We start from the raw sequence: 27,894 nt of genomic DNA on the forward strand, positions 1-27,894 counted from the left end.
GGAAATAATAAATGAGAACGTGGGGATTTCCCATTTTTTCCCCACTCCGTGTGAACAATTTGGAACTCATTCATATATTCCTTCTTCCTCTTCTATCACGATTTGCAGCATAAATTAAAAATTGCAAAAAATTACCATTTTGAAAAAAAAAAAAAAAAAAAAAAAAAAAAAGTACCTGACTGTTCATACATATTTTAGTTCAACACAAGCACAGCACACATTTTTTCATCCCTTCCCACGTGGCAATATGTAAAGAGGTAAAATATATAAATATGTGAACATATAAATGTGTACATATGCGAACATATAAATGTGTACATATGCGAACATATAAATGTGTACATATGCGAACATATAAATGTGTACATATGCGAACATATAAATGTGTACATATGCGAACATATAAATGTGTACATATGCGAACATATAAATATGTACATATGCGAACATATAAATGTGTACATATGCGAACATGTAAATGTGTACATATGCGAACATGTAAATGTGTACATATGCGAACATATATATATGAAAAAGAAAAAAAAGTGCAATTACATAGAAAGGGAAGCAAAAAACTTGCGTGTACAGCTTACACATAATAACGTATGTACATACACATGCACGTGTGTGTTGGTGTGTTTGTGTGCATATATACGGTGTAGTGATGATAAAACATTTTTGGCTTATCGGTTGGCTTTGGCAACTCTCTCAATTTCATCCTTCTTCTTAATGGCATAGGAACTAGAAGACTCATTTGCACAGTTGATAATTTCTTCAGCTAAACATTCTGAAATGGACTTTATATTTCGAAATGCAGAATTTCTAGCACCTGTACAGATGAGATAAATTGCTTGATTTACTCTTCTTAATGGGGAAACATCCACTGCTTGACGTCTTACGACACCAGCTGAACCAATTCTTGTAGAATCTTCTCTTGGCCCACCTTTCTGAACAGCATTTACAAAAACCTGTATAGGATTTTCCCCAGTCATAAGATGAATAATTTCAAACGCATATGCTACAATTCTAATTGCTTTTAATTTTTTCCCATTATTCCTTCCATGCATCATCATCGAATTCACTAATCGTTCCACAATTGGACATAAAGCTTTTCTAAATCTCTTCTTCTGATAACGCCCTGCCGTGTGTGGAGTGTACACGCATGCCTTCTGTGACACTGCAATGTAGTCAACCTGTGGGGGAGGGGAATGTTCATAATTTTGAGCGGTGAATTGGGAATGTGCAAAAATGTGTCACTTATTAAATCTACACTTATTGGAAGTGTGTTTTCACGATTCATCCGCCATTCTTCACGCTTCACGTTTTATGCTTTTTTTTTTTTTTTTTTTTTTTTTTTTTTTTTTCCCCTTTTCTTTTGCAAAAGAATAGGTGTGCATATTTTGTACATATCCATGCATGCACTTACCAATGACAGATCAGCAATGTTAACATCCTCGTAAGACCATTTTTTAAAAAGTTTTATATCAGCTGTTGTTGATTCCATCTTGTCAAAGATTTTTCCCTTATGATGTTGTGATATATCTGAAAGGAATCAGGGGAAAAATGAGTTGAGAATTTTACTTACGAAGTAATGAATGTAATGCGTCGTTGGTGACAATGATGTTACATCTTCAAGTAGTCACAACTGCAATGTCACAATAGTAATTATATATTTCTTCCATTTGAAACGGAATTATTTTTATATGTTCATTTTATTTCTCATCCACATGTAGAGGGGAAAACTACTCGTCATAAAAACATTAAAGTATATATGTATATATTCTACACAGTTACTTGTTCAGTCATTTTTTTTTTTTTTTTTTTTTTTTTTCCTGTTCTCATTTTCCGCTCTCCCTAACTTCACACAGTTCGATAAGCTTGGTGGAGGAAAATAAATTGGGAAAAAAAAATATTCATTTGTTCGTTCACTCTGTGTTATTTCTTGTTTACCTTTTTTTTTTTTTTTTTTTCTTTCAATATATAATATATGTATTCCTCCTTCTTTGGTTTATTTAGGGATGGGGAAGTTGTTCAAAAATTCATAGTTCAAGGGGGGTATAGATAAAAAAAATGGAAATACAGAAATTACAGAAATGTAAAAGTACGGTGATATATAAAAAAAAGAAAAAAAAAAAAATTGTAAAAGCAAAAAAAAAAAAAAAAAGAAAAAAAAAAAAAAAAAAAAAAAAAAAAAAAAAAAAAAAAAAAAAAAAAAAAAAAAAAAAAAGAGAGGAAAAAAAAAAAAAAAAAAAAGAGGGAAAAAAAAAAAAAAAAAGGAGGGAAAAGAAAAAAAAAAAAGGAGGGAAAAGCAAAAAAAAAAAAGAGGGAAAAGCAAAAAAAAAAAAAGAGGGAAAAATATTTTAGAAAAGCCTAAAACAATTTTTGCGTATAATAATTAAACAACTCCGAATTATTTTTAAAAAAAATAATATTTCTCAGTTTGTTTTAAAATATCGAGAGAAATTTTCCTTCCACCTTTCCTGCGGCTTTTGGGTTTTATGCTGAAGAGAAATGATGTTTTTTTTTTTTTTTTTTTTTCTTCTCTCCCTATGTACTACCAAAGTGAACCGAAATGCCCGCCAAATTTGAGGGAAAGATTTCTATATATATATATATATATATATATATATATATATATATATATATATACATGCATAATATACATTTATACGTACCAACTGTTTTTTGCATTTGTGCGAGAGTTAAAATAACATGAGTACAACACGTTATATATATACATTACAAATGTGCAAGGGTTGAAAAGAGTGGTAAAATAAGGGTAGCGTTAAAATAGGGTTTGGATGCAAATTCATTCGTATGAAAAGTAAAATGGTAGCTTTTAGCATCGTAATGCCCCAATTGGGGTATTTCGCTTGAAAGCATGTGCATATTATAAGTATATATTATTCACTGAAGGTACATAACAATAAAACCCGACAATTAGTGATGCAATTTTCATATAATGATTTATAAGGCACCGCCCTTAAGATTTTCGATGGCGTATATCATAACACAACACGTGTTTCATTGAGTGTGCATCTTACACATGAGTGTATGTATGTATGTATGTACATACATATATCTGTATATTCATGCATTGTGAACAACACAGTAACGGTAAAGTTATATCTGTTTTATATTGTATGCAAAAAGTAAAGCAGAAAGGAGGAGGGAGGTTGATATAGCATCGCTAAAATGTTGAGGCAAAAATTTCCCCCTATTATTTATCCTTATGCCCCAGTCTGTACCACAATTCTATACTGCTCTCGATGGGGGGAAGAGGGAAAGGAGTTAGAAGAAAAGCCAAAGGCAAAGCACATATATAAATAAATAAATAAATACATAATGTGTGATGATCTGTTAAGAGGAAGGGCCTCAATTTTAATTCATTTGTTAATGTTACAAATTATTGTTAATTTGTGTTTTTTTCCACTATCCTCCCCATTCCATTTTAAGGGGAAAAAAAATGCATTTATCAAAAACGCCTTTTTACGACATACAAAAATTCCTCAACAGATTTTGAAAATTTTTGTTTTGAAAAATTAATAGATCAAAAGAGCGAATAGTTCTTACGATGTGAAAAAAACCTTTCCCCTCCTTTTTTTTTTTTTTTTTTTTGCATTCCTTTCATTGTTCATTTTTATATATACATGTGATGGGGGGGAGGGAAATTAATGTTTATAAAAAAAAAAAAAAAAAAAAAAAAAGCATGGTATAACTTGACAAGGGAAAATAATACATGTATTTGTATGAACAAATGATAACTTCAAAAATGGGGAAAAAGAGGGGAACAGAAAAACAGTTGTTTAGACGTTAAAGAGTATATGCTGAAAACATTTTTTTTTTTTATACCTAAAATTCTATTGTCGTTCCTTCTTTCTTTTGTACAAAATAAAAAGGGAGAACTTTGTAGCGCCTTTTTAAACTTACACGGGGGTTGTATTAATTTGGGTTGGAAGTGTTAGAATTCACAAAATAAGCAATTATACAAAAAGAGAGATAATTGTGCGTTATTTTTGTTTATTTCATTTCCAGAATGTTAATATTTTTTTTTATTTTCTCATGAAGAGAACAAGAACAAATCGAAAAATTACACACACACGCACATACGCAGATAAAAAAAAGAAAAAAAAAATTTATTTTCACCTGGTTTGTGAGAATATAGGATGATGCACTGCTATCCCTTTTTAGCTATACAAACACATGTGTGCAATGGGATGAAAAGTTTTAAATGTTTTCATGTTTCCTAAATAGTAAGTGGTGTGTCAGATCAGCGTTCTTTCCTTTGCATTGCGTGTCACGTTGCATATTGTACCAGCACAATGCCCCCGTTTTACCGTCCCCTTTTAACACTACCCCGTATTATTGTCCTTTCTTATCGCTAAGAACGGACGCTAAAATATGAACAACCCCCTCCCCCCCCCCAACACAAAACAACTACTTTTGGAACATATGACATGTTAATCAGTTCAATGTTTGCAAGTGTGCATTGGGGGAAGAACAAATTATGCATGATTCGTGTGCACACACCTGAGAAATCTTAATTTGTGTTCCCCCTTTACACCCTTATATATAAGGAAGTATAAAATTGACCAAAGATATTATATATATATGCTACCAGATTGAGACAAGAAAATACATGACATGTACATTTTTTAATACAGTTTGACAAGACCTCTTTCATTCCTCAACCATCAGAAATGGGGAAAAAAAAAAAAAAAAAAAAGTTCCACCACACACATGACAATTTCCATTTTGAGAACAAGTGAAAATTATCACTTTGAAAATGCGTGAAAAGTACCATTTGTTGCTATTTTTCAAAGGAAACAAAAAAAAGTGGTCCTATTCAGAGCACCATGAAATGAAGACGCAAAACTGTGCAATAATAAATTACAATGTTTAACAAAAGCGAGAAAATACAAAAATCAAACTATCCATCCTCCATGGGTGAAAAATTAGTATTCCACCTTTTTGGACATGCAGCGAATGTTAAACTATAGGGCTTACAACTAGCTTTAGCAGAATTAAAAAAAATTATAATAATAAATAAATAGATAAACAAAAAAAAAAAAAAAAAAAAAAAAAAAAAAAAAAAAAAAAAAAAAAAAAAAAAAAAAAAAAAAAAAAAAAAAAAAAAAAAAAAAAAAAAAAAAAAAAAATAACAAAAAAAAAATAAAAAAAAAAAAAAAAAAAAAAAAAAAAAAAAAAAAAAAAAAAAAAAAAAAAAAAAAAAAAAAAAAAAAAAAAAAAAAGAATAAATAAATAAATAAAAAAATGAACAAATAAATAAAACAATGGTAATAAAATGAAAAAAGATCAAAACGTGTTCCCCACTTCATGTGTGTAAAAAGTAAAAAAAAAAAAAAAAAAAGGACATGTGCACGTGTGCACCCTTAAGGAAATAGCTGTGCAAAACGATTTTAGCTGCACACCCAAAAAAAAAAAAAAAAAAAAAAAAAAGAGTTCCAATTTGGCATGACATGTTCAGGCAAAAATTCTATTTCTCTCGTATCATATGAACAGCCTAAGGGAAAAAAAAAAAAAAAAAAATAGATAAATAGATAAATAACTAAATAGATAAATAACTAAATAGATAAATAACTAAATAGATAAATAACTAAATAGATAAATAACTAAATAGATAAATAACTAAATAGATAAATAGCTAAATAGATAAATAACTAAATAAATAGAGTAAATGTAGCGATAAGATAGCGAAAAAGCAAACTAGCTACGGCTGAGCATAACATTTTTTTTTTTTTTTTCCTTTTTTTGCAAGCCCACGATTGATATTTTAGACTTACGATTAACGTTTTGCTCTATTTTTTAGAACATTTTTTATTTTTTAAATTTATTATTTGCAATACACTTTTTTGTTACATTCATTTATATTATTTTATTTTTTAACATTTTATTTTATAATATTTTATTTTATAATATTTTATTTTGTAATATTTTATTTTGTAACATTTTATTTTATAATATTTTATTTTGTGACATTTTATTTTATAACATTTTATTTTACAATATTTTATTTTAAAACATTTCATATTATTTCCTTGTTTACATAGTTTCCACGTTTGCATAATTTCCCCGTTTACATAATTTCCCCGTTTACATAATTTCCCCGTTTACATAATTTCCCCGTTTACATAATTTCCACGTTTACATGTTGCCCCACTTTGATACCATATTTAATGTGCATTTTTGCTTCCTTCCGTAGTTTTTAGAAGGAAAGGCCACTTGATCAATTTGATATCGCCTCCCATTTTGACGTGTGCACGTCGTGTCGCGGCGCCTTGCCATCATTTATAACTCCTCGGTGTGTGTGTGTTTGTGTGTGTGGCAATACCATTATTTTCCATTTCCCCATTTCTACGCTTCGAAAAGCTTGAGCAATATGAAAAAACTTCTTACATTGACTCTTTTCTTTTTTGCCATCACATTGGTAAGATCTCACGATGAGGGAAATGTTAGTATATCAAAAACTTTAAATGATCATTTTAAAAAAAAAAACTCAGCAAATAATGGAAAAGCATTTAACTTAGAAGAAAACATCAAATATAAAAGAAAAAATAATTATGAGTTATTTGTTAACTCTAACGGAGAACTAAAACAAGAACGATATGGAGTAACAGAACCAAGGCAAATGCTAAAAAAAAATATAAGTCATTTAAGGTATTTAATTAACGATTTAGAAATTTTAACAGGAGTTTACAAATTTAATGGAAGAGATAAAGAAAAGGTATTAAAAGAAACTTTAAAACCAGAATCACTATGTTTTACTCTTTTAGGACTTTTAAGTAATAACATAAACAATCTCTTAACAGTAGAAGATTCACCAATCTATGGCTTTTTAATAAAAGGGGAAAAAATACCATATACTAATCAAGTAAAAAATTTATTAGAAATTTATGTAATTATGTCGAATATATCGGTATATTTAGGAGATTTTTATTTCCCCACTTCCAAAAATGCTCCATATGAAATCCCATTTCTTTTTGGATATTATGATAATAAAATAAATGGTTCTGTGAATAAAACATCCTTCAACTACCTTTGTCCCTTACCCACATTTTTAATTGATGTCATACGAACAACGAAATTTGGAATGAAATTCAATTTTAATGGATCTGATTTAGATGCGAAAGAGTTGTACCCAGCTACACTTTCCTACTGGATAGAAACACCCAACATGTTACCTATTCAAAAGGGAGACAAGTACAAAAATTCCAGAATGCAAATGATAGATTTACTTAAGAAAGAAGCAAAGGATGTGTCATATAGAAAAGTACATGATACAGGACTGATAGATGGAGTGGGAATTCAACAAGCATATGATAGGATAAAAGCTTCTCTATCCTTTTCTAATGCTTTAGAAACTATTAAAAAATTCCTTTCAACATCTGGCAAAACTTCCATGGATAGCAGTAGTAGTAGTAATTATTCAGAAGCACCAACCGCTTTGTATTTTCTACTCCTAAGCCAGAAGTTGTTTACAAAAGTGAAGAAACAAGAACCAAAAAGTGTAATAACCAAAGTGGACATTTCCAATGTGAAGGAAAATGCAAGTGGTTATTTGCAAGCCTACACTATAAAGTTAACTCTTGAAGATTCCACGTGCATAACAACTGACGCAGTTGTTCAAGGAAAAAACATATTAATGCCTCAAAACATCAAGTTGAAGAGTGCATTGAAGGGCGGGGAAAAGGGAACCAGCACCAGCACCAGCACCGTTTCACTTGATGTCCCATTTAACTATGGCTTGCAAGTAGGTGGCAATGATGGCTTAACCTACAGCTTCGCTGGTTTTTCTTTTAGTATGAGCAAGACTCTTCCCTACAGCATCAACAGTTTAACACCCTTCGTGCATGCACAGAGTGATATGTGATTTGATCACAACCAAAATAAATTAGCTACTAACGTGTGGGCTATATTGGACCTTGAATATGAGGTGAATGAAGTGTTAGCAAAAAAAAAAAAAAAAAAAAAAAAAAAAAAAAAAAAAAAAATGATTTGATTTGATTTGATGTGATGCGATTGCGATGTACTGATGGTATGCCGCCACCCTAACTATACTTATCTACACACACGCGTGCATTTTCCACCCACCTCAAATGGCACATGCTCTTGTGCCATATAGGATAGAGTGCTATGTTAAATTACATTGATTTTTATGTACTTATTTATTCATGCATTTACGCACCCATTTGTGCATCTAAGCATCTGCTTACCTATCCATCATCCATGTATTTATTATATTTATTATTTTTTTTTTTTACTTTTACTTTTACTTTTATTCTATTTTTTCTCTCGCAACGTGTTTGCTTCCAAAGACACCACACTTCATTTGGATGTCACTTTCGTCCATATATCAGCTTTTTCTTTTTTTTTTTTTTTACATGTGTTTTTCTTGAACATTTTAAAAAAAGTAGTGTAGAGATATATCGTGTCCGAGAGAGGTGCTATGATTGCTCCATATGCATATTTCTTGCCTCATCTAAAGTTTAGTTAATCTTTGAGGTTCTTGAGTAAATGGCGGAGGGTTGTGGTGATAATGTGTGTTTTTTTGTGGCGTTTGCTTTCCCTTTTCCTTTGTTTTTTTTTTTTTTTTTTTTTTTTAACTTATTACTCATGTTTTAGGTTTTACAAATACTTTTTATATATTATAGGCTTTTTTAAAACACTCCTTTTCGCCTCTTTTTCTTCTCATAGACGTTTTTCACACACGTATATATGTGTATGTAAAAGTCCACATATATATATGTATATACATGTGCATGCATGTGTAAACACGAATTCGGGTGCGAATGCAAACTTTTAAAATTAGTTTTATATTCACTTGTGAAAAATAGCACACGTTGATCATTTTAATGTAAATCTATGGAAAAGACAACTACCAAAAGAGAGCGTTTGAAATGGTTAAGTGAGTTGGATAATGGTGTATGCATTTGTCCTCTCGAGAACTACATAAAGCATATAAGCAGGTATGTGTGTGGAACAGATTGGTAACAACGTTGGTTTTTTGTTTTGGATGTGCGGCATGTTAAATGAAATAGTGAGAATGTGTGCGCAATTAGGTGTATATATATATATATATATATATATATATATATCACCTGCTAACTTAAGGATCGAGCGGCTGCTCACCCATCTTGGATTAGTTTTATCTGATTTGTGAATCCTTTATAACAGAATTTATAGCCCAATCGGACATTGTGTCTCATAAGATGGTGATACATTGCATATTAATGTATCGTATGCGATATGTAAAGAATTTTTCTTTTTTAGTCTAAATGTGTTTTCTATATTGTTATGGTTAACAAAAAAAAAAAAAAAATTGTAGTCATGGATGGAGGAATGTGGATAGAAGTGGAAAGGTTCACCATTTGAGAGTGTTTCATATCAGGAAGAACTTGGCCTAAATGTTTTTTTTTTTTTTTTTTTTTTTTCCCATATCTTTTAATTTTGCTTTATATTTTTTTCCATTTCGATTCTTATTTTTGTATCTTCGCCCTCGCTTAANNGTAAAAAAAAAAAAAAAAAAAAAAAAAGAAAAAGAAAAAAAAAAAAAAAAAAGAATGAATTTTTAAAAAGAAAAAAAAAAAAAAAAAAAAATTTTAAAAAAAAAAAAAAAAATATTTATATTAGAAAAAAAAAATTTTATAAAAATTAAAAAGAATGACACCCCCCCAAAAAAAAAAAAAAAAAAAAAAAAAAAAAAAAAAAAAAAAATGAAAAAGTCGTCAGGCGGTTCCTATAGTGCATGCTCATTTGTGGGTAAGGTATTTTATGTGTTTTGAAAAAAATGAATTTTTTCCAAAAAAATATTTTGCAATCACAGAAAGGTGTCATTGCGAAATATGCTTATTCAGAACATGCCAATGCGTGATTTTTTTATGCTTAGCAAAAAATGGGAAATACAGAAGTTATATGAACATGCATATATTTATATATATATTTATATACATGTATATATGTACATATGTAATGCCCACGGTTTACTGACATTCTTAAGGGAAAGATTTTTTCTTTTTTTTTTATAAGCATCATAACTTTTTCCCGCTTTTTATCAATTTTTTTTTTTCTTTTTAAGTGTGTCGTGACCAATGCAAAAGAACACGCAAGATAACGGAAACCAAAATGACACAATGAAAGATATGAAGGAAAATAAACCAGATGCAAAACAAAATGACATATATGAGGACAATATTTACATTTTTGATGAGCCTGATGATGAGTTGGAAGAGTTCGAGGAAATGGGTAAAAATTCTACTGTCTGCACTGAGCGGAGCGTGTGTAGTAACATAATCTAGAATAATAAATGTATAGTGTTCAAAAGTGCTTGAACTAGTGCAGCATGCCCAGAGTAGAAAAATATATATATATAACACAGTATACTAGTGAGTGATCCACAGCAAGAGGGATAAATTTAGAGGAGAATTTAAAGAATTCAAAGTATTCAAAGAATTCAAAGAAAAAAAGTTTTGTGCCTTGTCGTGTACTTCTCTCTCCCGAGTGGGGACTCATTGTCACGACAACATGGTTACACAAAAACAGAGAGATACAAAAACTATTTCTTTATTTTATGCAAATTTCTATTTTTCTTTCGAAACAGGTAGTACGGCTCAGAACATAGACACGGACTTGGAAAACTGGGAAGAAGACTGGGGAGCAGCAGGTAGGAATATACAAATATGTTTATGCGTCCTTGTGTGTCAATATATAAATGTGCTATCCACGTGACAGTGTATGTGTATGTATAGGACACTTATTAAATCGTCTGAGGAAAAATAATTTCCATTCTTTTTCTCTGTTGATCCATAATCTCCTCTTTTTCCCGATCCGTTTTATTTTTTTGACACATATTTTTGACATATATTTTTGACACATATTTTTGACATATATTTTTGACAGATTTTTTTGACATATATTTTTGACATATATTTTTGACACATTTTTTTGACGAATTTTTTTGACGTATATTTTTTACGTATTTTTTTGACGTATTTTTTTTCCCTTCATTCGCTTTTTTCTGCAGGCTGGGATGATGATGATGATGATGACGATGACAAGTTCATTATGAAAGTGCAGACAGAGTTGCAAAATTTTAGAGCCAACTTAGATGCAGAAAAGGATCTGAAGAAGTGAAACTAATGAAAGGAAAATAAATCGAACAAGTCTTTTTTTTTTTTTTTTTTTTTTTTTTATAAAGATCTTGTTAAGTATACCATACGAATTTGTACATATATACATATAACTGCAAATTCAGAGTATAATGTGTGAAGGGTACAGATGTGCATACAAACATAGATAAAAGATCTAGAGGGGATTGTTTGGGTGGGGTTAACATATGCTTTAGAATAATAATGTGGATTCGGAAATATGTGTTTCCTTTTTGGAGGTCAATATATTAATGTCTATTTTTCTTCGCCCCCCTCCTCCCCCTATCCCATTACCAAAAAAAAAAAAAAGTAAAATAAAAAAATAATAAAAAAAATACGTTTATAATTTTTATATAAATTTATAAATTTTAAAGTAAACAATTTTTTTTCACTTTTTTTTTTTTTTTTTTTTTTTTTAACATCTTTATTTATTTATTTTTTAAATCAACATTTTTTTTTCACATTTTTCATGTTTTAAAAATTCAAAAAAAAGTGGGAAAAGAAAAAAAAAAAAAAAAAAGAAAGAGGAAAAAAATACGGGACTGAAAAAGAGGAAATATTAACAAAACGAACAGGAGAGAAAAAGCCCATAAGCAAAGACTAGTTTGAAAGTCCATTTATCATGCTTCCACATTAAGCAAGCCCATGAAAGTAATATTTATAATGCACGTATTTTCTTGTAACATCTGTACTTGTATTAGTAGGCTCTGGTTGGGATAGGTATGCCGGGTGGAGGGTGTCTAACTAACGGCGTCTTTTTTATTACATCTTTGTAAGGTTGCTCAAATGTAAGATTGTTCCTATGTAAGATTGTTCCTATGTAAGACTGTTCCTATGTAAGATTGCTCCTATGTGAGATTGCTCCTATGTGAGATTGCTCCTATGTTAGATTGCTCCTATGTGAGATTACTGGCCCTTTTTGTGTGCTCCTATGCTTGGGATATCCCCCACCCACCACCTTGTGTTGTCTTACATTATCATTATTTTGTTCTTCCTTTATTTTTACTCCTTCACTACTCTCCGTATGGGTAAGATCATTGGGTTGAGCTGAGAAATATATACGCAAATCCAACTGTAGGAAAGAGGAGAAAAAAAATATATGCCGAGAAAAAGGTATAATGAGATGAACACACACACACACGCATGTACATACAAAACAATTAATATCTGTCAAACTGGGGGTTGTTGTTGTTACAGATAGTAAACTCAGGAATTAAAATCTATTTCAAGCACATAAAATACAATATGCTCATGATGTAACACAGTGTAGCTGATTATATTCTTTCGCAAGTGTATAGTAGAATAATTTATTCTTCTAGTTCCACTTTCTGTTACTTCTATCGACTCGTTACAGCTACCGTTGCTGTTCCCTTTTTTTTTTTTTTTCTTTTTTTGGACTTACAATATCCACAAACAGAAAACTGCCAAGGAGACTAATGTCACAATGAGTCTACGGAAAAAAAAAAAAAAAAAAAAAAAAAAAAAATGAATAAATCAGGAAAGTAGAATAAGAATTGATAAAAAAAAAAAAAAATGCAAGTGGGATGAAATGAGAGACAGTCAAGAGATATATGCTGAACGTATGTAATTTTCTTACTTCACCAAATCTATTCTAGATATTTTTCCTTCTCTTGCGAACAGGAGACAAAAGAAAATACATGATACAAACCAAATGATTAAATATATGAAACTTCCTGTTGTTATATTCGAGTCCATTCTGTTGTCCAAGGGGAGGGGGAGAAAAGTAGACAAATATGTTAATAAAATTCGATTGATTATATGGGGGCTACTACAAAGCAAGATAAAAAAAAAAAAAAAAAAATAGATAAAACAAATAAGACTCAACGAAATAATCCTCCATCCAATAAAGAGATGTGTAAAACAAAAGAAAAAGAAACTAATCCTTACTTGGATGTAACACGTTTGTACGAAATAGGACAGTGGAAAGTGTGCACAAAAAAAAAAAAAAAAAAAAAAAAAAAAAAAAAAAAAAAATAGTTGCTTCGTTATCTTTATGCAAAAATATATATGCTGAATGGTAAAGTCATAGCTTTCTTTCGTAATGTATGCATATTTTTTTTTTTTTTTTCTCGTTTGTTTATTTGTATAATATGTCTTGGGTTTTGCCGTCAAGCACGACACGACTAAATGTGGAATTACATGGATGTACTATTCTACTTTTTCCCGTTGATTATACTTCAGTTTCTTCTCTCTCAGTTTAAGTATATTGCCTCTTTGTATCTTCTTCAGTTTAAGTATGTTGCCTTCTTTACTTCTTTGCACGTTATATAGGAGAAAAGAAAAAAAAAAAAAAAAAAAAAAAAAAAAAAACTCTTTTAGGACTTAATCTATTGGTCACTTTCCATTTTATGTAGATATTTTATTTTATTTTTTTTTTTTTTTTTTTTTTGCTCAGTACATTCTCGATTCCTCCACAATTATAACACTCATTACTTTCCTCTTTCTTTTCTTGGCTTAGCACTATGCATGAATTATCCTTCTTCTCATTTTTTATTTTATACTTTTAGGCTTACTTTTTTTTTTTCTTTGGGGAACTTTTCTCTCATGTGAATTGAATGCACATGGAGTGAGAGGGGGAAAGACGGAGATAGTAAACGACAAGGGGAGTGTGTAAATAAAAAAAAGATCACAAATGGCGAATCTCAAATTTTAAAACGGAAATTGTAAATCGTGAACTGTATGTAAAATGCAGGGCAATTTGTTTGTAAAATGAATGACAAATTGTTTTATAAAATGAATGGCAAATTGTTTATAAAATGAGTGGCAAATTGTTTGTAGTATATCTTAAAACATGAATTATCAGTCCTGAAACCTGAACGAGTCAAAAAGGTACGAAAAAGGGGTCTCAAAAAAAAAAAAAAAAGGGTACAGAAAAGGCGAAAAAACAAAAAAAAAAAAATGCCGAAATGAGGGAAAAAATGAAAAGAAAACAATTTAACGATGGCGAATTAACAGCACCAATGAAGGGACCTATCGGTATATATATTCACAAAAAAAAAAAATAAAAAAAAAAAAAAATAAAAAAAAAAAAATAATAAAATAATAAAATAATAAAATAAAATAATAAAATAAAATAATAAAATAAAATAATAAAATAAAATAAAAAAAAAATATATATAAATTCAAATTGGTGAATGGCCAAACTGCTAAATGAGCAATAGGAAAAAAAAAAAAAACAAAAAAAAAAAAAAAAAAGGCAAAATTAAAAAAATAAAAATTGATCCTCATAAAATTAGCCGCTTAGTAAATTTACGACTCCCCCAAGTTGAGAAAAAAATGTAAAATTCGGAAAAATGATTTACACGAAATGGCAAAATATAAAAAATAGCCTTTTCTTTTGTGAGACTTCCAAGAAAAAAAAAAAAAAAAAATGATACACCACAAACAGAACAGTAAAACGACATGCCACAAAGGACGTAACACGTGTGGCCATAACTTTTAACACGATTTTGCAACATGCATATGGAATAGCTTGGATCACATATTTTCCTCTCCCCGAACACTGTACGTCACATTTATTTACCAATGCCCTGTCACACATTCGAGGGTGCACGTGTGAGATATTGATTGATTAATTGATTGATTGATTGATTGATTGATAGATTAATTGATTGATTGATAGATTAATTGATTGATTGATAGATTAATTGATTGATTGATAGATTAATTGATTGATAGATTAATTGATTGATTGATTGATGCATGGTTGTTGTTAGTTTATAAGGAGAAAGACTTTACGCGTAACGAATTCGTCCAGACAGGGTCCCCATATAAGTGTGTGTGTGCATATTATTTATGCATGTACACATAGAGGGGAGTCCTAGCTCGAGCAGTTTGTTCCTTAACCCCTGAAATGAAAAATGACAAAAAAAGATCTTGAAAAAAGAGAAGAAGTTACAGGTAGAGTTAAGCATAAAGAGAAACTGAGGAAACATGAAGCAGAAAGAAATTGGGATGGAGAGAAACGAAGCGGTAAGAAAAAGCGACGTCGGATTGGGCACCCCCGAAATGATGATAATGATGATGAAATAAGGGAATCAAATGAAAAGTGGAAAAAACAAGAAAAGAAAGAAAAGAAAGAAAAGAAAGAAAAGAAAGAAAAGAAAGAAAAGAAAGAAAAGAGAGAAAAGAAAGACAAATGTGTAGCCCCCGTGAGACGTCAAACACGCAGCAGAAGCAGAAGTTGTGACACGGACACATATAAGAACCATGCGAGAAAGACGAAGGAAACAAGTAATATATCATACAATGCATTTGATTATTTCAATAAAGATATTTCAAGCAACAAATTATTGCCCAGTTATCTTATAGAAGAAAAACTCAAATACGAAAAGGATGTTTTCGAGAAGGCATATGGACTATCCCTTGGGGACAGTACCATTCATTTTGATAATTTTCTTTTTGATCAAAATGATAAAAAGGAGAAAATAAAAATAAAAAAAAAGGATGATGATGGTAATCAGAAAAGTAACAATAGCCACTATGAGTGTTATAGTTGTAAAGCCAAAAATGTGTACGCAAATGTGCAATGCTACAAGTGTAAAAAATTGAGGAAGTTATAATATACAGGAGAAGATGGTAAACAGTGAAGTGAATGTATTGTATTGATACGAGGTTGAACTTTGTACTTAGAAATGATGACACGGGGGTAGTCTTTTGCATACATAAGGAAATATTTATTTATTTTTTTTTTTTTTTTTTTTTTTTTTTTTTTTTTTTTTGGGGGTAGGGGGGAGAGAGAGGGGTTCATAATATAACAAAATTTTGTTATCATATTTGACTAAAACTTTAAGATTTTATCCTAGTTCTTTGTATTCTCATACTCACAATTTCCATGGTTTACAAACATTTTTCACGAATTTGTAAAAAAAAAAAAAAAAAAAGGACATAATAATACTAAACGGGTTAATCAAATTGGTAGTGCAAAAATGTTCCCGTCATTCGATTACACACATCCCTATGATTAATTCCGTTCCTAATTTTGAAAATATAAAAACACCCACCATGCCGCACAGCAAAATGGTACAAAAAAAAAAAAAAAAAAATGTTATCACGTTTTGTAGAATAAGTTGCAATGGTTTTTCTTTACGATGTAGGAGAGAGAAGATAAAAAAAAAAAAAAAAAAAAAAGAACAACCTAAACAGGGTACACACCAAATGATATATGTGTGTAAACCTTTTCAATTTTTTTTTTTTTTTTTCCCTCAAATTTAGTGTTCTCCAATTTTGGGTAGAAAAAGAAAATTGTAATAATTCTCCTCACATTTAGACGAAATAATATATCTATAAGGTGGTGGAAATAAGCACGTGAATATTTTGTTACAAATTAATGTATTACTATAAAAAAGGGATTGACAAAAAAAGGTAATTTTTTTTTTTTTTTTTATTTTTTTCACCTGAACAGTTAACGTAGCTAGCCAATTTGTGGTCTTTTTTTTTCTTTTTTATTCACCTGAATGGTCTGAGCAGCTAGTCAATTTTTTGTCCTTTTTTTTTTTTTTGTACAATTGTTGAAAACATGTGTTAAGAATTAAAATGTCACTTTGTGAAATAGAAAAGTGCACAGTTGTGAACAGACTTATCCCATTTGACAAACATTGAGTATAAAAATTGAATACTATATAATACCTGAAGCTCCTTTCTGTACAATTACTTTTCCTTTTCCCCCATTCGTCGTGGAGAAAAAAAGAGGTGTAGACACAAACATATAAGGCCTTCTTATCATCTCGTAGTAGCAAATGTGTGTGTAAAATATACCTACCTGATGAAGTGATTAATCGAGAGGGAAGAAAAGAGATATTTATATAAATAAAACAAAAATGTTGCTATATAGTTCAGCGTTTTTCTCACCGTCTCCCTTTTTATAATATCTGTAATAGAATTTTATTATCTCAAATTTTTTGCAACATGAGTGTTGATTGACAAGCTTTCTTTACACTTCCCATCGGAATGAACAAAACAGGGGAAAAAAAAAAAAAAAAAAAAAAACACCAAAAATGGGATGAAAAAGAGTTTAAATCCGTCAAATAAATTTAAAGTATGAAAATACGAGGATGTAAAATTATCCCAATTTTAACAACTGCAAGAAAATGTAAAGGCACGATATTGTAATACCCTCTGTGAGAGAAAAGGACAAACGGGTAGTATATTTTATTATTATTTTATTTTTTATTTTTTATTTTTTTTTTTTTTCTCTTATGTGAGAATTCCAAAAATGAATTGGGGAACATTCAGCACAGGCAAATAAAGGAATCAGAAAAAGGAGAAAAAAGGGAAAGGACGAAAACTTGGGGAGAGATATCCGCACAAAGGAGAAAATTGAAGCCCGTTAGTTTGTACAAAAATAAAAAAGGAAAAAAAAAAAAAAAAAAACACGTATATGCATGTGTTTGCATATATACATACACTAGAAGAGAGCAGGGGGGGGGGTGAACAAGGGATTGAGGATTTTTTTCAGAACAGTTACAAGAATGTAGTTAGAAAAAGAAAATATTCAAGTGGAACAATGATATGTAAAAAGTTATAATTCTTGTGGAAAACGTAGAAAAAAGGGAGTTAGTATCCACAGTGGGAAGAAAGGAAGAGAAGTTCTTGTTTGCAAGAAATTGAAGTGGTAGTTCAGATTTATTAACAGACGAATCTCCAATCGTGAGGGGGGAGAGGGGCAGAGTGTACACTTGAAGAACTGCATTCTTGCCACTCCTCTGGGAAGCTCCAAAATTAGTGAACAATAAATTTACGGCACGAAATTTACGGCACGAAATTGACAGATGAACCATGAAGCTGCTGTACCGAAAACGAGATAATGAAGAAATGCTTATCGGGTTAGTGGCCGAGGAAGAGGACGATCTGTGGCATCTGTACAATTTGCTGAGTTTGTTGGATGAAGTGGAGATGGTTACATCTAGGAAAGTGCACAAGGATATTGGAAACAACACATATGCTACAGAAATAAAAAAGATAATGCTAACTCTGAGCATAACGAAAATCGATTTCGACTCGGCAAATAACAGTTTGAGATTATCAGGGAAGAATGTAAAGAACAATGAATATGTTAAAATTGGACAGTACCACACATTTGAAATAGAATTAAATGAGAAAATAAAAATAAGAAAAAAAAATTGGGATAATGTATATAGGGAAAAATTAGAAGAATGTACAAATATAAAATTAAATTCCAAAGTTGCAATTCTGTTAATTAATTGTGGTGAAGCAAATATGTATTTATTGACGGAAAATTTATACAGACATGTATTTACATTAAATAAAATAATAAAAAAAAAAAAAGAGAAAAATAATAATTCTATGTATAAAAAATCGTTATATGCATTTTTTGATCAGCTATTATCAAATTTATGCAAAAATATAAATCTAGAAAATATGAAATGCATTGTTCTGGGAGGACCTGGTTTTTTTAAAAACGATTTTCTTCATTACATTTATGAGAAATCTGAACTAAAGAATGATAAAGACATTTTAAATATGAAATCTAAATTCATCATTGCCAAAACATCAAACATAAATAAAAATTCTTTAAACGAAATTTTAAATGATGAAAATATAAAAAAAAAAATACTACATATGAAAGTTATATCACATATCGACATTTTAAACAAATTTTATAAAATTTTTGAAAAAAATGAAGAAAAAATTTCATACGGAGATTTGGATGTAAGACGTGCTGCATCCATGAATGCTATTCATTCTTTATTAATAACAGACAAAACATTTAGAAACTGTGACGTTCATACCAGAAAAGTGTATGCATCTATGATATGCCAAGTTAGGAACACTGGTGGCACTGTGTACATGTTTTCAGACAACCACACCACAGGAGAACAGCTAAATGCTCTTACAGGCATAGCGGCCATTTTGAAGTTTCCCATTTTTCCCGAAATCGACGAGGGGAAGCGGCAGGAATCGCTGCTTGAGTGTGAGCCCTCAGGTGGGTAAGAAGTTGTTCGAAGTTGCTGGCACTTGTTCAGAATTATTCTTCGTCATTCGCAGTTATTCGAAGTTGTTTGGAAGGAACCTCTTAGTTGTAAAGGAATTTCCCATGTTGTGACTACATATTTGTGATGTCCCCTTTTTTTTCCTCTCTCTTTTTTTTTTTTTTTCTATTTTCCTCAATTTTCTTCAATTTTCTTCAATTTTCTTCAATTTTCTTCAATTTTCTTCCATTTTCTTCAATTTTCTTCAATTTTCTTCAATTTTCTTCCTTTTTCTTCAATTTTCTTCCATTTTTTTTTTGCTACCTTACTTTTCGAAATATTATTCGAAAAAAAACTGCATACCTAGCACTTAGTATGTTCCTCCTTTGTATAGGAAAACTAAGTTTATTAGATGTTCATTCGTTTTGTCATCTCATATATGCACACACCCTGTGAACACTGTTTGGGACACGCTTTTTTTTTTATTTTATTTTATTTTATTTTTTTTTATTTATTAATTTACGTTACTTTATTGCACGCACCTTCGTGCTTTTTGTATCTCCCCAAAAAGGTGTAAGGAAAAAAAAAAAAAAAAAAAATATGATAGAATATGAATAATATGATAGAATATGAAATAATATGATAGAATATGAAATAATATGATAGAATATGAAATAATATGATAAAATATAAGATAATATAATAGAATATGACATAATATAACATAATATAACAGAGTCTAATAGACTAGAATGCCACACTGTACTTGGTAAAGCACATGGTTGCATTGTTTTTTTTAGTGCAAGAAAGTGCTTGTTTTTTTTTTTTTTCAAAAAAAAAAGGAAAAAAAATGTATCAATCAATATGTATACAAAGTGCGAAACATACCATGTGTAACATGTGCAAAACGTGCAAAACATTTCGGATCATTATCTTCCTCTTCCTCTTCATCTTTTTTGCAAAAAAAAAAAAAAAAAAAAAATGTGTGGCGTGATATGCTACCCATGGCAACCAAATGCACGCATGTCTACTATTTTTTGCGTTGATGAAAACCACTTCATTTTTACGACACATTTTTGTTGCAGTTGTAAATGACTCGTGTCTGAACAAAGTTTTAAGAACTTCAAAAGGGAAAGAAAGGGATAAGTTGTATGTACACGAGTGGATGAGAACAGATACTACAGATGAACACGAGAATCTGTTCTAATTCACTCCTTAAGGAGAACGCGCGCATACACAAGAGGATGCGTGATAGTAAAACCAAACACCAAACTTTACATAATTGCTATTGTCAAGTCAGGTGTACATAATTGTCACTATCGAGAGAACAGTACACAATTGCCACTATCGAGCGAACTGCACACAATTGCCACTATCGGGGTGGACGTGAAACCCTTTGTATACAGAATGAAGAACGTAAGTATCACAAGAATCATCCTTTTTGGCTTTTTTTTCATAAACTTAGATACCTGTGTTGTATCATCTGAATGCACACATAAGTTAAAGGGGAGTAATGGAAAAAATATATCGGTAGGAAGGAATGCACAAGGTGATCCATCTAGCGATGATACTGTTGTAACTTGTTCTGCTGTAAATGGGGAAAAGCAGATGAAGTGGAAAGATAAAGAAAATGTGAATGGAAATCAAATCAATCAAAATGGAAATGGGATGAAAGAAAAAATGGCAGCAACAGGAGAGGAGGAAGAGTTGAACGAGGAAGGAATGGCAGAAGAAGGAGAAGATGTAGGTTTGGAATCTGAGGACGTGGATGAAACAGCAGATGTGGAAGCAACAGATGTGGAAGAAGCAGCAGATTTAGAAGCAGCAGATTTAGAAGCGGCAGATTTAGAAGCAGCAGAGGTGGAGGAAGCAAATGCCGAGGCAGCAAATGCGAATGATGCGACTGCCTTGGAGAAGAACCATTTGAAAGAAACAAAACAAAAAAAATTGGACACAAACTCATGGGGTGGGGTTCCTGTGCAAACGGGTTCTACATCTATCAAAAAGAAGATGAACACACAAGCCCAGAATGCTGGACACGGAAAATCGGTTCACATTTCTAGTGAATCTGAAAAGAAAAATAAACAAAACAGTTATAATACAAAAAGGACAGTGGAGAGAAAAGAGAAACATAACACGACTACTGAAAGTGCAAATATGAATGTGGTTGGAAATGGTGAGAATACAAATGTACAAATGAAGAAGAAGAAGAAAAAAAAAAAAAAGAAAAGAAAAGAAAAATTACTCAGAGATGAAAATGAAATATTGTATGAAGAAAAAAAACAAAAAATATTACTGATCCATGTTCTAAAAAATATTAAAGAATTGTTGGATAGACAAAAAGTAAATTTTAATAATTTCCTTTCTTTCTTGAGTGAAAATTATGCAAGTTATGAAAAATTCCATTCTTTTAAAAAAAATATGAACAATGCAAAGAATGCGAGTGAAAAGGAAGAAAATGCATTAACAGGTCATTCCTTTCTAAATTTGCATCAGGACAGTAATACCAGATGTATGAAGCAGAAAAATGATACTGGTATTTTCCAAAACAGTATGAATCAGAGAAACAAATATGCTGCTATGAAAAGGTATATGGCGAAAATGAATTCAGGTGTGAAAGGATGTAGCTATGGAAACGTGAACGATGATAAGAGTGAAAATTCGAAAGACAGGAATCATGGAACTAATAATAATAAACCAGAGAAAAAGAATTCTGATGATGATGATGATGATGAATACGACATAGAGAAAGACGAAGATAATGTTGAGGAGCACGGAGAGGAAGAGGAAGGAACCTCGAGTGGAGAAAACAAACCTGGTAGCAACAGTGATACAACACCCAGTAGCAACAGTGACGCAACACCTAGTAGCAACAGTGATACAACACCCAGTAACAACAGTGACGCAACACCCAGTAACAACAGTGACGAAACGAATAAATCTACAGATCAGATAGAAAAGATAAGAGAACTGCTAGAGAATCTCCTAAAGTCCAATGATATCTCTGATAAGCAAAAGGAATACCTGAGGGTGATTTTGAAAGTGCTTGAACTAGAGAACGATCTATTCGAAAAAGAAAAGTTACAAGTGGAGTTAAACAAAAATATAATCGATGTTCTGTTGGGAAAGTCAAATGAATTGAGAAACATAGCTGTGCATTTAAGTAAAGAAAATGGAGAAGGGGAAAGTTCACAAAGGGTAGATCTTGCACAAAACATCGTATCAAATCTGTTAAACTTTTCAGTAGAATTAAAAAATACAGGAAATATCGTGTATAATAATATACAGGGACAAGGAGAGCTTCTTCAGACGATTGAGAAAAACATAAACAAAGCAGAGGATGAGTTGAAGAGTGTTCGTGTTCATACAGAGTACAAGGGAACCAAGGAAAATCCAAGTCCGGGGCCAAATCCTGGGCCAACCCCGGGACCCAACCCAGAACCCAATCCAGAACCAGGTGTAGATCCAACTGATAATAATAACAATAATGATAATAATAGCAATAATGATAATAATAGCAATAATGATAATAATAATGACAACGGATTTGAGCACACCGATACCAATTATGAAAGCATTGGAAATGAGGAATTTCTGCGATACTGCAATTCTGATGAAACGTTTGCAAATTCAACATGTCCATTCAGTGCTTCTACAAAAAATAGTCGCCTTGGAAATAAAGTGCCCACGGATAGAGGTATTATTCACAAAATTCAAAATGAAAGAGGAACTTACAAAAAATTCAAGTTAAACGAATCGATGAAAAATCACTTTTTCAACATTTTTGTTAAGGATGCAGTTACGCTGAAGAAGTTGTACAAGTTGTTGTATGACATGTTCTAGCGTCCCTTCTTTCCTCCCCTCACAGTACTGGCGAGAAAATGGGACGAAAAAAAAAAAAAAATGACAAGGAAGCAATGAAAACATGTACACAAATTAGAGGAACAAAACTGAAACTTGAAAAATGACGAAAAAATTACTTGCCACAAAAGGTGGCTACAGTTTTCCTGCTCTTCATGTATTGTGGGGGTGGGTGGGTGCCATCATGAAAAGCTTCACATTTTTTTTTTTTTTTTTTTTTTTTTCTTTCTTTCTTTCCTCTTTTTAATTTTCATTTTGGCTAGTTATGACTATTCGAGGTCATTCCTGTCACTTCTCTCATTCTAATTTAGAAAATGTGTTTTTACTTTTAATTTTTACGTTTTTAAGATTTTAAATGTGCACAATGTGTTTCTGCCGTTTCGGTATCCTCTATTCATGCATTTGGAATGCTTTTGCCATGCCTTTTCCATTCTTTTGTCATGCCTTTTCCATTCTTTTGCTCATACCTTTTCCATTCTTTTGTCATGCCTTTTCCATTCTTTTGTCATGCCTTTTCCATTCTTTTGCTCATGCCTTTTCCATTCTTTTGCTCATACCTTTTCCATTCTTTTGCTCATACCTTTTCCATTCTTTTGCTCATACCTTTTCCATTCTTTTGCTCATACCTTTTTTTTCTCTGCTTTTTTCTTTTTTTTGTCTCCTGCCCGGTTACGTTTTTTCTTTTGGCGATTTGGGAGGTGCGTGCCGTTCATACGTTGTTACATAGTTGTGTTGTCCAAATCGGGTTCTCAAATCGGGTTCTCAAATGGGACATCACGAACAAACGCACAGAAGCTGAGGAATATGCTTAAGAAGAACCCATTTCACAGTTCACTCAATAACTCATTCACCTGGTTTTGTAGAGACCGTATGGTCTCATCCAATCTCTTTATCTTCTTGGAATCATTGTCCTCTTGGTTTTTGGAAACCATGACGGTTTGGTCACTTTTTCCATTCGGGGTGGTTTTGCCACATTTTGAACTTTTTGAGTTTTTTGAATTTTTGGAATTCTTGAAGTTTAAGGAATTCTTGGACGCTTTTGCATCTGTGCCATCCCTCGAATCATTGGAATCCTTGGGGGCAACAATTCCCCTTTTCTGTAAAATGATGTTGTTGTTGAGGTCCCGTAGGAATTTAATCTTTTCTTGAATTTGCGCCTTTTCATTGTTTTTTGTTTTTATGAAAACCTCCACGCGTCTCATACAATTTTCTATCTTTTTGTTTTGATTTTTTATGTGGCTAATTACTTCATGTAGATTTTTTATTTTTTTTTTTTCCAAATCGATTCTGTTCATATACTTGCAATGGAGTTCAATAAGGCTATTATTGTACACATTCGATTCATGCGACAGTTGAGAATACAAAATGTATAAGAGTTCATTTTTTAAACTGTCACTGATATATGTATCATCAGTAAATATGTCGAATATTTTATTGTATATGTGACTATTATATTCATACATATTTGCATCCATGTACAAATTTATGGGTGCATCATCAACATCTTCGTCAAATATTCCCTCCTCTTCATAATTATAGTATGTGTTGTATTTCTCACTCATTAGCTCATTGCTCCTTGTGGTGGACAAGTTGCAGTATCTATTGTGTTCCTTACAGTTAAATTTATTGTTCACTAAACAACACGCACCAGTTGCTTCGATTTGATAGTCTTCGTCTATTTTTACTTCTATAAAGGTCTCCTTCATATAATTCCAAATTTTTTTAGTCCTCATGTTTATGCAATAATGGTGATTATACAACGTACTGTGCATTTTCGCGTGACTATTCTGATATCTTCCGCATCCAATGTTTGCACATATGAGACATAACCAAATGTCATCCACATTGTTACAGTATCTGCATTTCAAGGTGCTAATTATTTCACACAATTTTGTTTTTTCTTCACACAGTTTTGTTTTTTCTTCACACAGTTTTGTTTTTTCTTCGCACAGTTTTGTTTTTTCTTCGCACAGTTTTGTTTTTTCTTCAGATATATTTTTTTTTCCCCTCCTTTTTAAAATGAGTTCACTTTTGTGTCTTCCTGGGGTGACCTCCGCACTGGGTTGTTCTGCTTCTCCATCTGGCCCAGCTTCTTCTCGATCCGGCCCCGCTTCTTCTCCAACTGACCTGTCCTTGCCCTTGCTGAGATTCGATGTGGTGACACATGCGAACCCTTCATGATGAGTTATGCCAATCCGGTTCATTCGATGCATGTTTTTTTTATTTTTCATTTTTACCAAAAGTTCGTCCTTTTTCCTATGATTCTCTGTGTTTAGAAGCAATGCTGAACTTAACTTTTCCATGTTCATGTCCAATCCTGTGGATGAATCATTTGAAGAAGTATTTCCCACAAAATTTGATACAGAATCATACAAAAAAATTAAAGAACAAACATTACATGAAATGTTAATATAATCCTGTATTCTGTTGTTATTTCTTTTTTTAATTAAATTCCATTTCTTGTTTCTGGTTAGAATAAAATGCAGTTCGTCATGTAACAATTCTATACATAAAACACATGTCGATATACATATATTACCATCTGTTATGATTTTTTTAAAACAATTTTCATAATTATTTATATCAAATAAGTCACTGCTGATGTGTTCGTTTAATCTTTCTTCTACCATTTTTTCACATTTTCTCTCATTTTTATGTATATCCGTTTTTTCTACTCTTAACGCAAGCGCTTCATCATTATGGATCATTGCGAAGCTTGCCTTTTTTGCATCTGAGGGATGTGAACCATACTCGTTCCTATTGATGACTTCCACGTTCGTGCTTCCAACATTTGGAATTCCCACCTCGACAGTGTAATCAATGGGGCCATTTCCATCAACTTGACACATCTGCACCTGTACACCATCGACAATATAGTGTATAAGATTAACGAATGCACAGTATATATACCAATCTGGGTATAGGATAGAAGAAAATGTGTTGTCTACTTCCTTCCACTCTCCTCCCATGGGGGACCCATCATCTTCCTGTTGTCTCTTCTGTTCCTTTGAGAAGAGGTCCAAATTCGTGCAGTGATATTCTCTATAGAACATGTCTGCATATATCTGCGTTTTGAAGATAATGAGTACTGAGTAATTTTTAATTTTTAATTTTTTTTTAAAATTTTTTTTCACCACGTCCTGTATTTTTTCCTGCACACCTGAGGGTTCTTCCACGCACAAAATTTCTGACAAATGGGACCCCAACCGTTCTCTGCATTTGGAAATCTCATCACACTCAACACATTCGATGTATTTATCGGATTTATCTAATTTATCAGATTTATCTGATTTATCGGATTTATCTAATTTGTCGGATTTATCTAATTTATCGGATTTATCTAATTTGTCGGATTTATCTAATTTGTCGGATTTATCTAATTTATCGGATTTATCTAATTTGTCGGATTTATCTAATTTGTCGGATTTATCTAATTTATCGGATTTATCTAATTTGTCGGATTTATCTAATTTGTCGGATTTATCTAATTTATCGGATTTATCTAATTTGTCGGATTTATCTAATTTATCGGATTTATCTAATTTATCGGATTTATCTAATTTGTCTGATTTCTTTCCATTTCTATGCACCTCATCATTATTGATGTTCCTCCTTTTTAACATTTCAATGGTGGATGTCTCTTTACTTTTTTCTAGATAACCAATTGGGGTACATGCTGATTCATGTTTTTCTCTCACCGATTCGTCGATTTCATTTTTGATTTCACTTATCTTTCGTAAAGATTTGCAAGAGGGATAAAATTCAGTGCGTTCTTTCAAAGAACAAATGGGATGCTCTTCTACAAGTTTATTGCTTCCTGTACTTTCATCTACTCCTTCCATTTCTGCTTTTCTCACCTGAACGTGTACATATAATTTCTCCTTCGCTGCGTCCATCGCTTCGTTCTTGTCCTGGTAAGTGTCCCATCCACATGATTCCTCTTCATCTAAAAATGATATATTGCTGTGCACGTGAAAAACTTTTATTTGGACTATAAAATCCATGTATGTGCTTATGATGCGATGGAAGTGATAAAAGGGAAAATAAGACGGTAGAGACAAAATGAATAACATATGAGATCTATGTAGGGGGAGATTCACTCTCTTCGCCTTGTGGTCATCTTGACGATGAGAATCTTTCTGTTTATTTCCGTTTTTCCCTCGTTTTTCTGTTTCTTCTTTTAACCATTTTACTTCTGCACTTTTGACTCGTTTCTCCACACCTTTCTTCATTCGCTTTTGGTTCATATGTGTGTCTTTACTTTCCATTTCATTGCTTTCTCTCCTTAGAGAACCAGGGGTTTCTACTTTTTCTACAGTTTCTGAGATAACATCTTTCGTGCCATCACTCCCTCCTACTCCTCCACTTCCCCCCTCTCCTTCTATTTCCGTTGCTGCTGCTCCTGCTGCTGCTCCTGCTGCTGCTCCTGCTTCTGCTGCTACTGCTGCTTCTGCTCCTGCTTCTGCTACTGCTGCTACTTCTTCTTCCTCTTCCTCTTCTATTAGATACAAATCAAAATTCTTCTCATCATTTATATATAGCTGCAAAAAGGTGGATGTGTAATGTTGTATCTTTTCTTGTCCAATTTTTTTGGTGCATTTCTGCTTGATAAGTTCCTTTTCTTTCGGCTTTTTGTCATTCACATTTTCAACTTGAAGAAAGATATCATTAATGTCATCCTTTTTTTCATTTCCCTCTGGTTGACTTTGTTTTGAAATTTTATTTCCATTTCGATCGTATATATTTTCAAATACGGTCAAAAAATTATTAACACGATTAATGCTTTCTTGTGTGTATACAATTAAGTGAAACATCCTTTCACCCTTTTATGTTTTTTTTTCATTCTCGAATCATGTTCACTTGGGTGGCAGGGTCGCGTGTCATTGTAAGCGTAAGCATAAGCGAAGGCGATTGTG

The 27,894-nt window shown here is 31.6% G+C and overlaps 8 protein-coding genes across 8 annotated transcripts; 5 read left to right on the forward strand and 3 right to left on the reverse strand.

Moving 5' to 3' along the window:
• Positions 1–683: 683 nt before the first annotated feature.
• PGO_031590 (40S ribosomal protein S5) lies at positions 684–1,504 on the reverse strand (the record flags this gene model as incomplete). The annotated part of the gene is made up of 2 exons (XM_028686143.1): positions 684–1,193; positions 1,427–1,504. The coding sequence occupies 2 exons, from the start codon at positions 1,502–1,504 to the stop codon at positions 684–686; spliced, it is 588 nt and encodes a 195-aa protein (XP_028541944.1).
• Positions 1,505–6,400: 4,896 nt separating this feature from the next.
• On the forward strand, positions 6,401–7,891 carry PGO_031600 (hypothetical protein, conserved; the record flags this gene model as incomplete). Its single annotated transcript, XM_028686144.1, has 1 exon — positions 6,401–7,891. One exon carries the CDS (start codon positions 6,401–6,403, stop codon positions 7,889–7,891), a length of 1,491 nt encoding a protein of 496 aa, XP_028541945.1.
• A 2,218-nt stretch (positions 7,892–10,109) lies between these two features.
• PGO_031610 (hypothetical protein, conserved) lies at positions 10,110–11,151 on the forward strand (the record flags this gene model as incomplete). The annotated part of the gene is made up of 3 exons (XM_028686145.1): positions 10,110–10,263; positions 10,619–10,681; positions 11,042–11,151. The coding sequence occupies 3 exons, from the start codon at positions 10,110–10,112 to the stop codon at positions 11,149–11,151; spliced, it is 327 nt and encodes a 108-aa protein (XP_028541946.1).
• A 1,016-nt stretch (positions 11,152–12,167) lies between these two features.
• PGO_031620 (conserved Plasmodium protein, unknown function) lies at positions 12,168–12,881 on the reverse strand (the record flags this gene model as incomplete). The annotated part of the gene is made up of 3 exons (XM_028686146.1): positions 12,168–12,237; positions 12,568–12,615; positions 12,763–12,881. The coding sequence occupies 3 exons, from the start codon at positions 12,879–12,881 to the stop codon at positions 12,168–12,170; spliced, it is 237 nt and encodes a 78-aa protein (XP_028541947.1).
• Positions 12,882–15,046: 2,165 nt separating this feature from the next.
• On the forward strand, positions 15,047–15,748 carry PGO_031630 (conserved Plasmodium protein, unknown function; the record flags this gene model as incomplete). The annotated part of the gene is made up of 1 exon (XM_028686147.1): positions 15,047–15,748. One exon carries the CDS (start codon positions 15,047–15,049, stop codon positions 15,746–15,748), a length of 702 nt encoding a protein of 233 aa, XP_028541948.1.
• A 2,215-nt stretch (positions 15,749–17,963) lies between these two features.
• Positions 17,964–19,139, forward strand: PGO_031640 (PelOta protein homologue; the record flags this gene model as incomplete). The annotated part of the gene is made up of 1 exon (XM_028686148.1): positions 17,964–19,139. The coding sequence occupies one exon, from the start codon at positions 17,964–17,966 to the stop codon at positions 19,137–19,139; it is 1,176 nt and encodes a 391-aa protein (XP_028541949.1).
• A 1,385-nt stretch (positions 19,140–20,524) lies between these two features.
• Positions 20,525–22,960, forward strand: PGO_031650 (rhoptry-associated leucine zipper-like protein 1; the record flags this gene model as incomplete). The annotated part of the gene is made up of 1 exon (XM_028686149.1): positions 20,525–22,960. One exon carries the CDS (start codon positions 20,525–20,527, stop codon positions 22,958–22,960), a length of 2,436 nt encoding a protein of 811 aa, XP_028541950.1.
• An 842-nt stretch (positions 22,961–23,802) lies between these two features.
• PGO_031660 (hypothetical protein, conserved) lies at positions 23,803–27,792 on the reverse strand (the record flags this gene model as incomplete). The annotated part of the gene is made up of 1 exon (XM_028686150.1): positions 23,803–27,792. The coding sequence occupies one exon, from the start codon at positions 27,790–27,792 to the stop codon at positions 23,803–23,805; it is 3,990 nt and encodes a 1,329-aa protein (XP_028541951.1).
• Positions 27,793–27,894: the final 102 nt, after the last annotated feature.

Source organism: Plasmodium gonderi (genome assembly GCF_002157705.1).
Source record: "Plasmodium gonderi DNA, contig: Chr03, whole genome shotgun sequence".
Classification (NCBI taxonomy): domain Eukaryota; phylum Apicomplexa; class Aconoidasida; order Haemosporida; family Plasmodiidae; genus Plasmodium; species Plasmodium gonderi.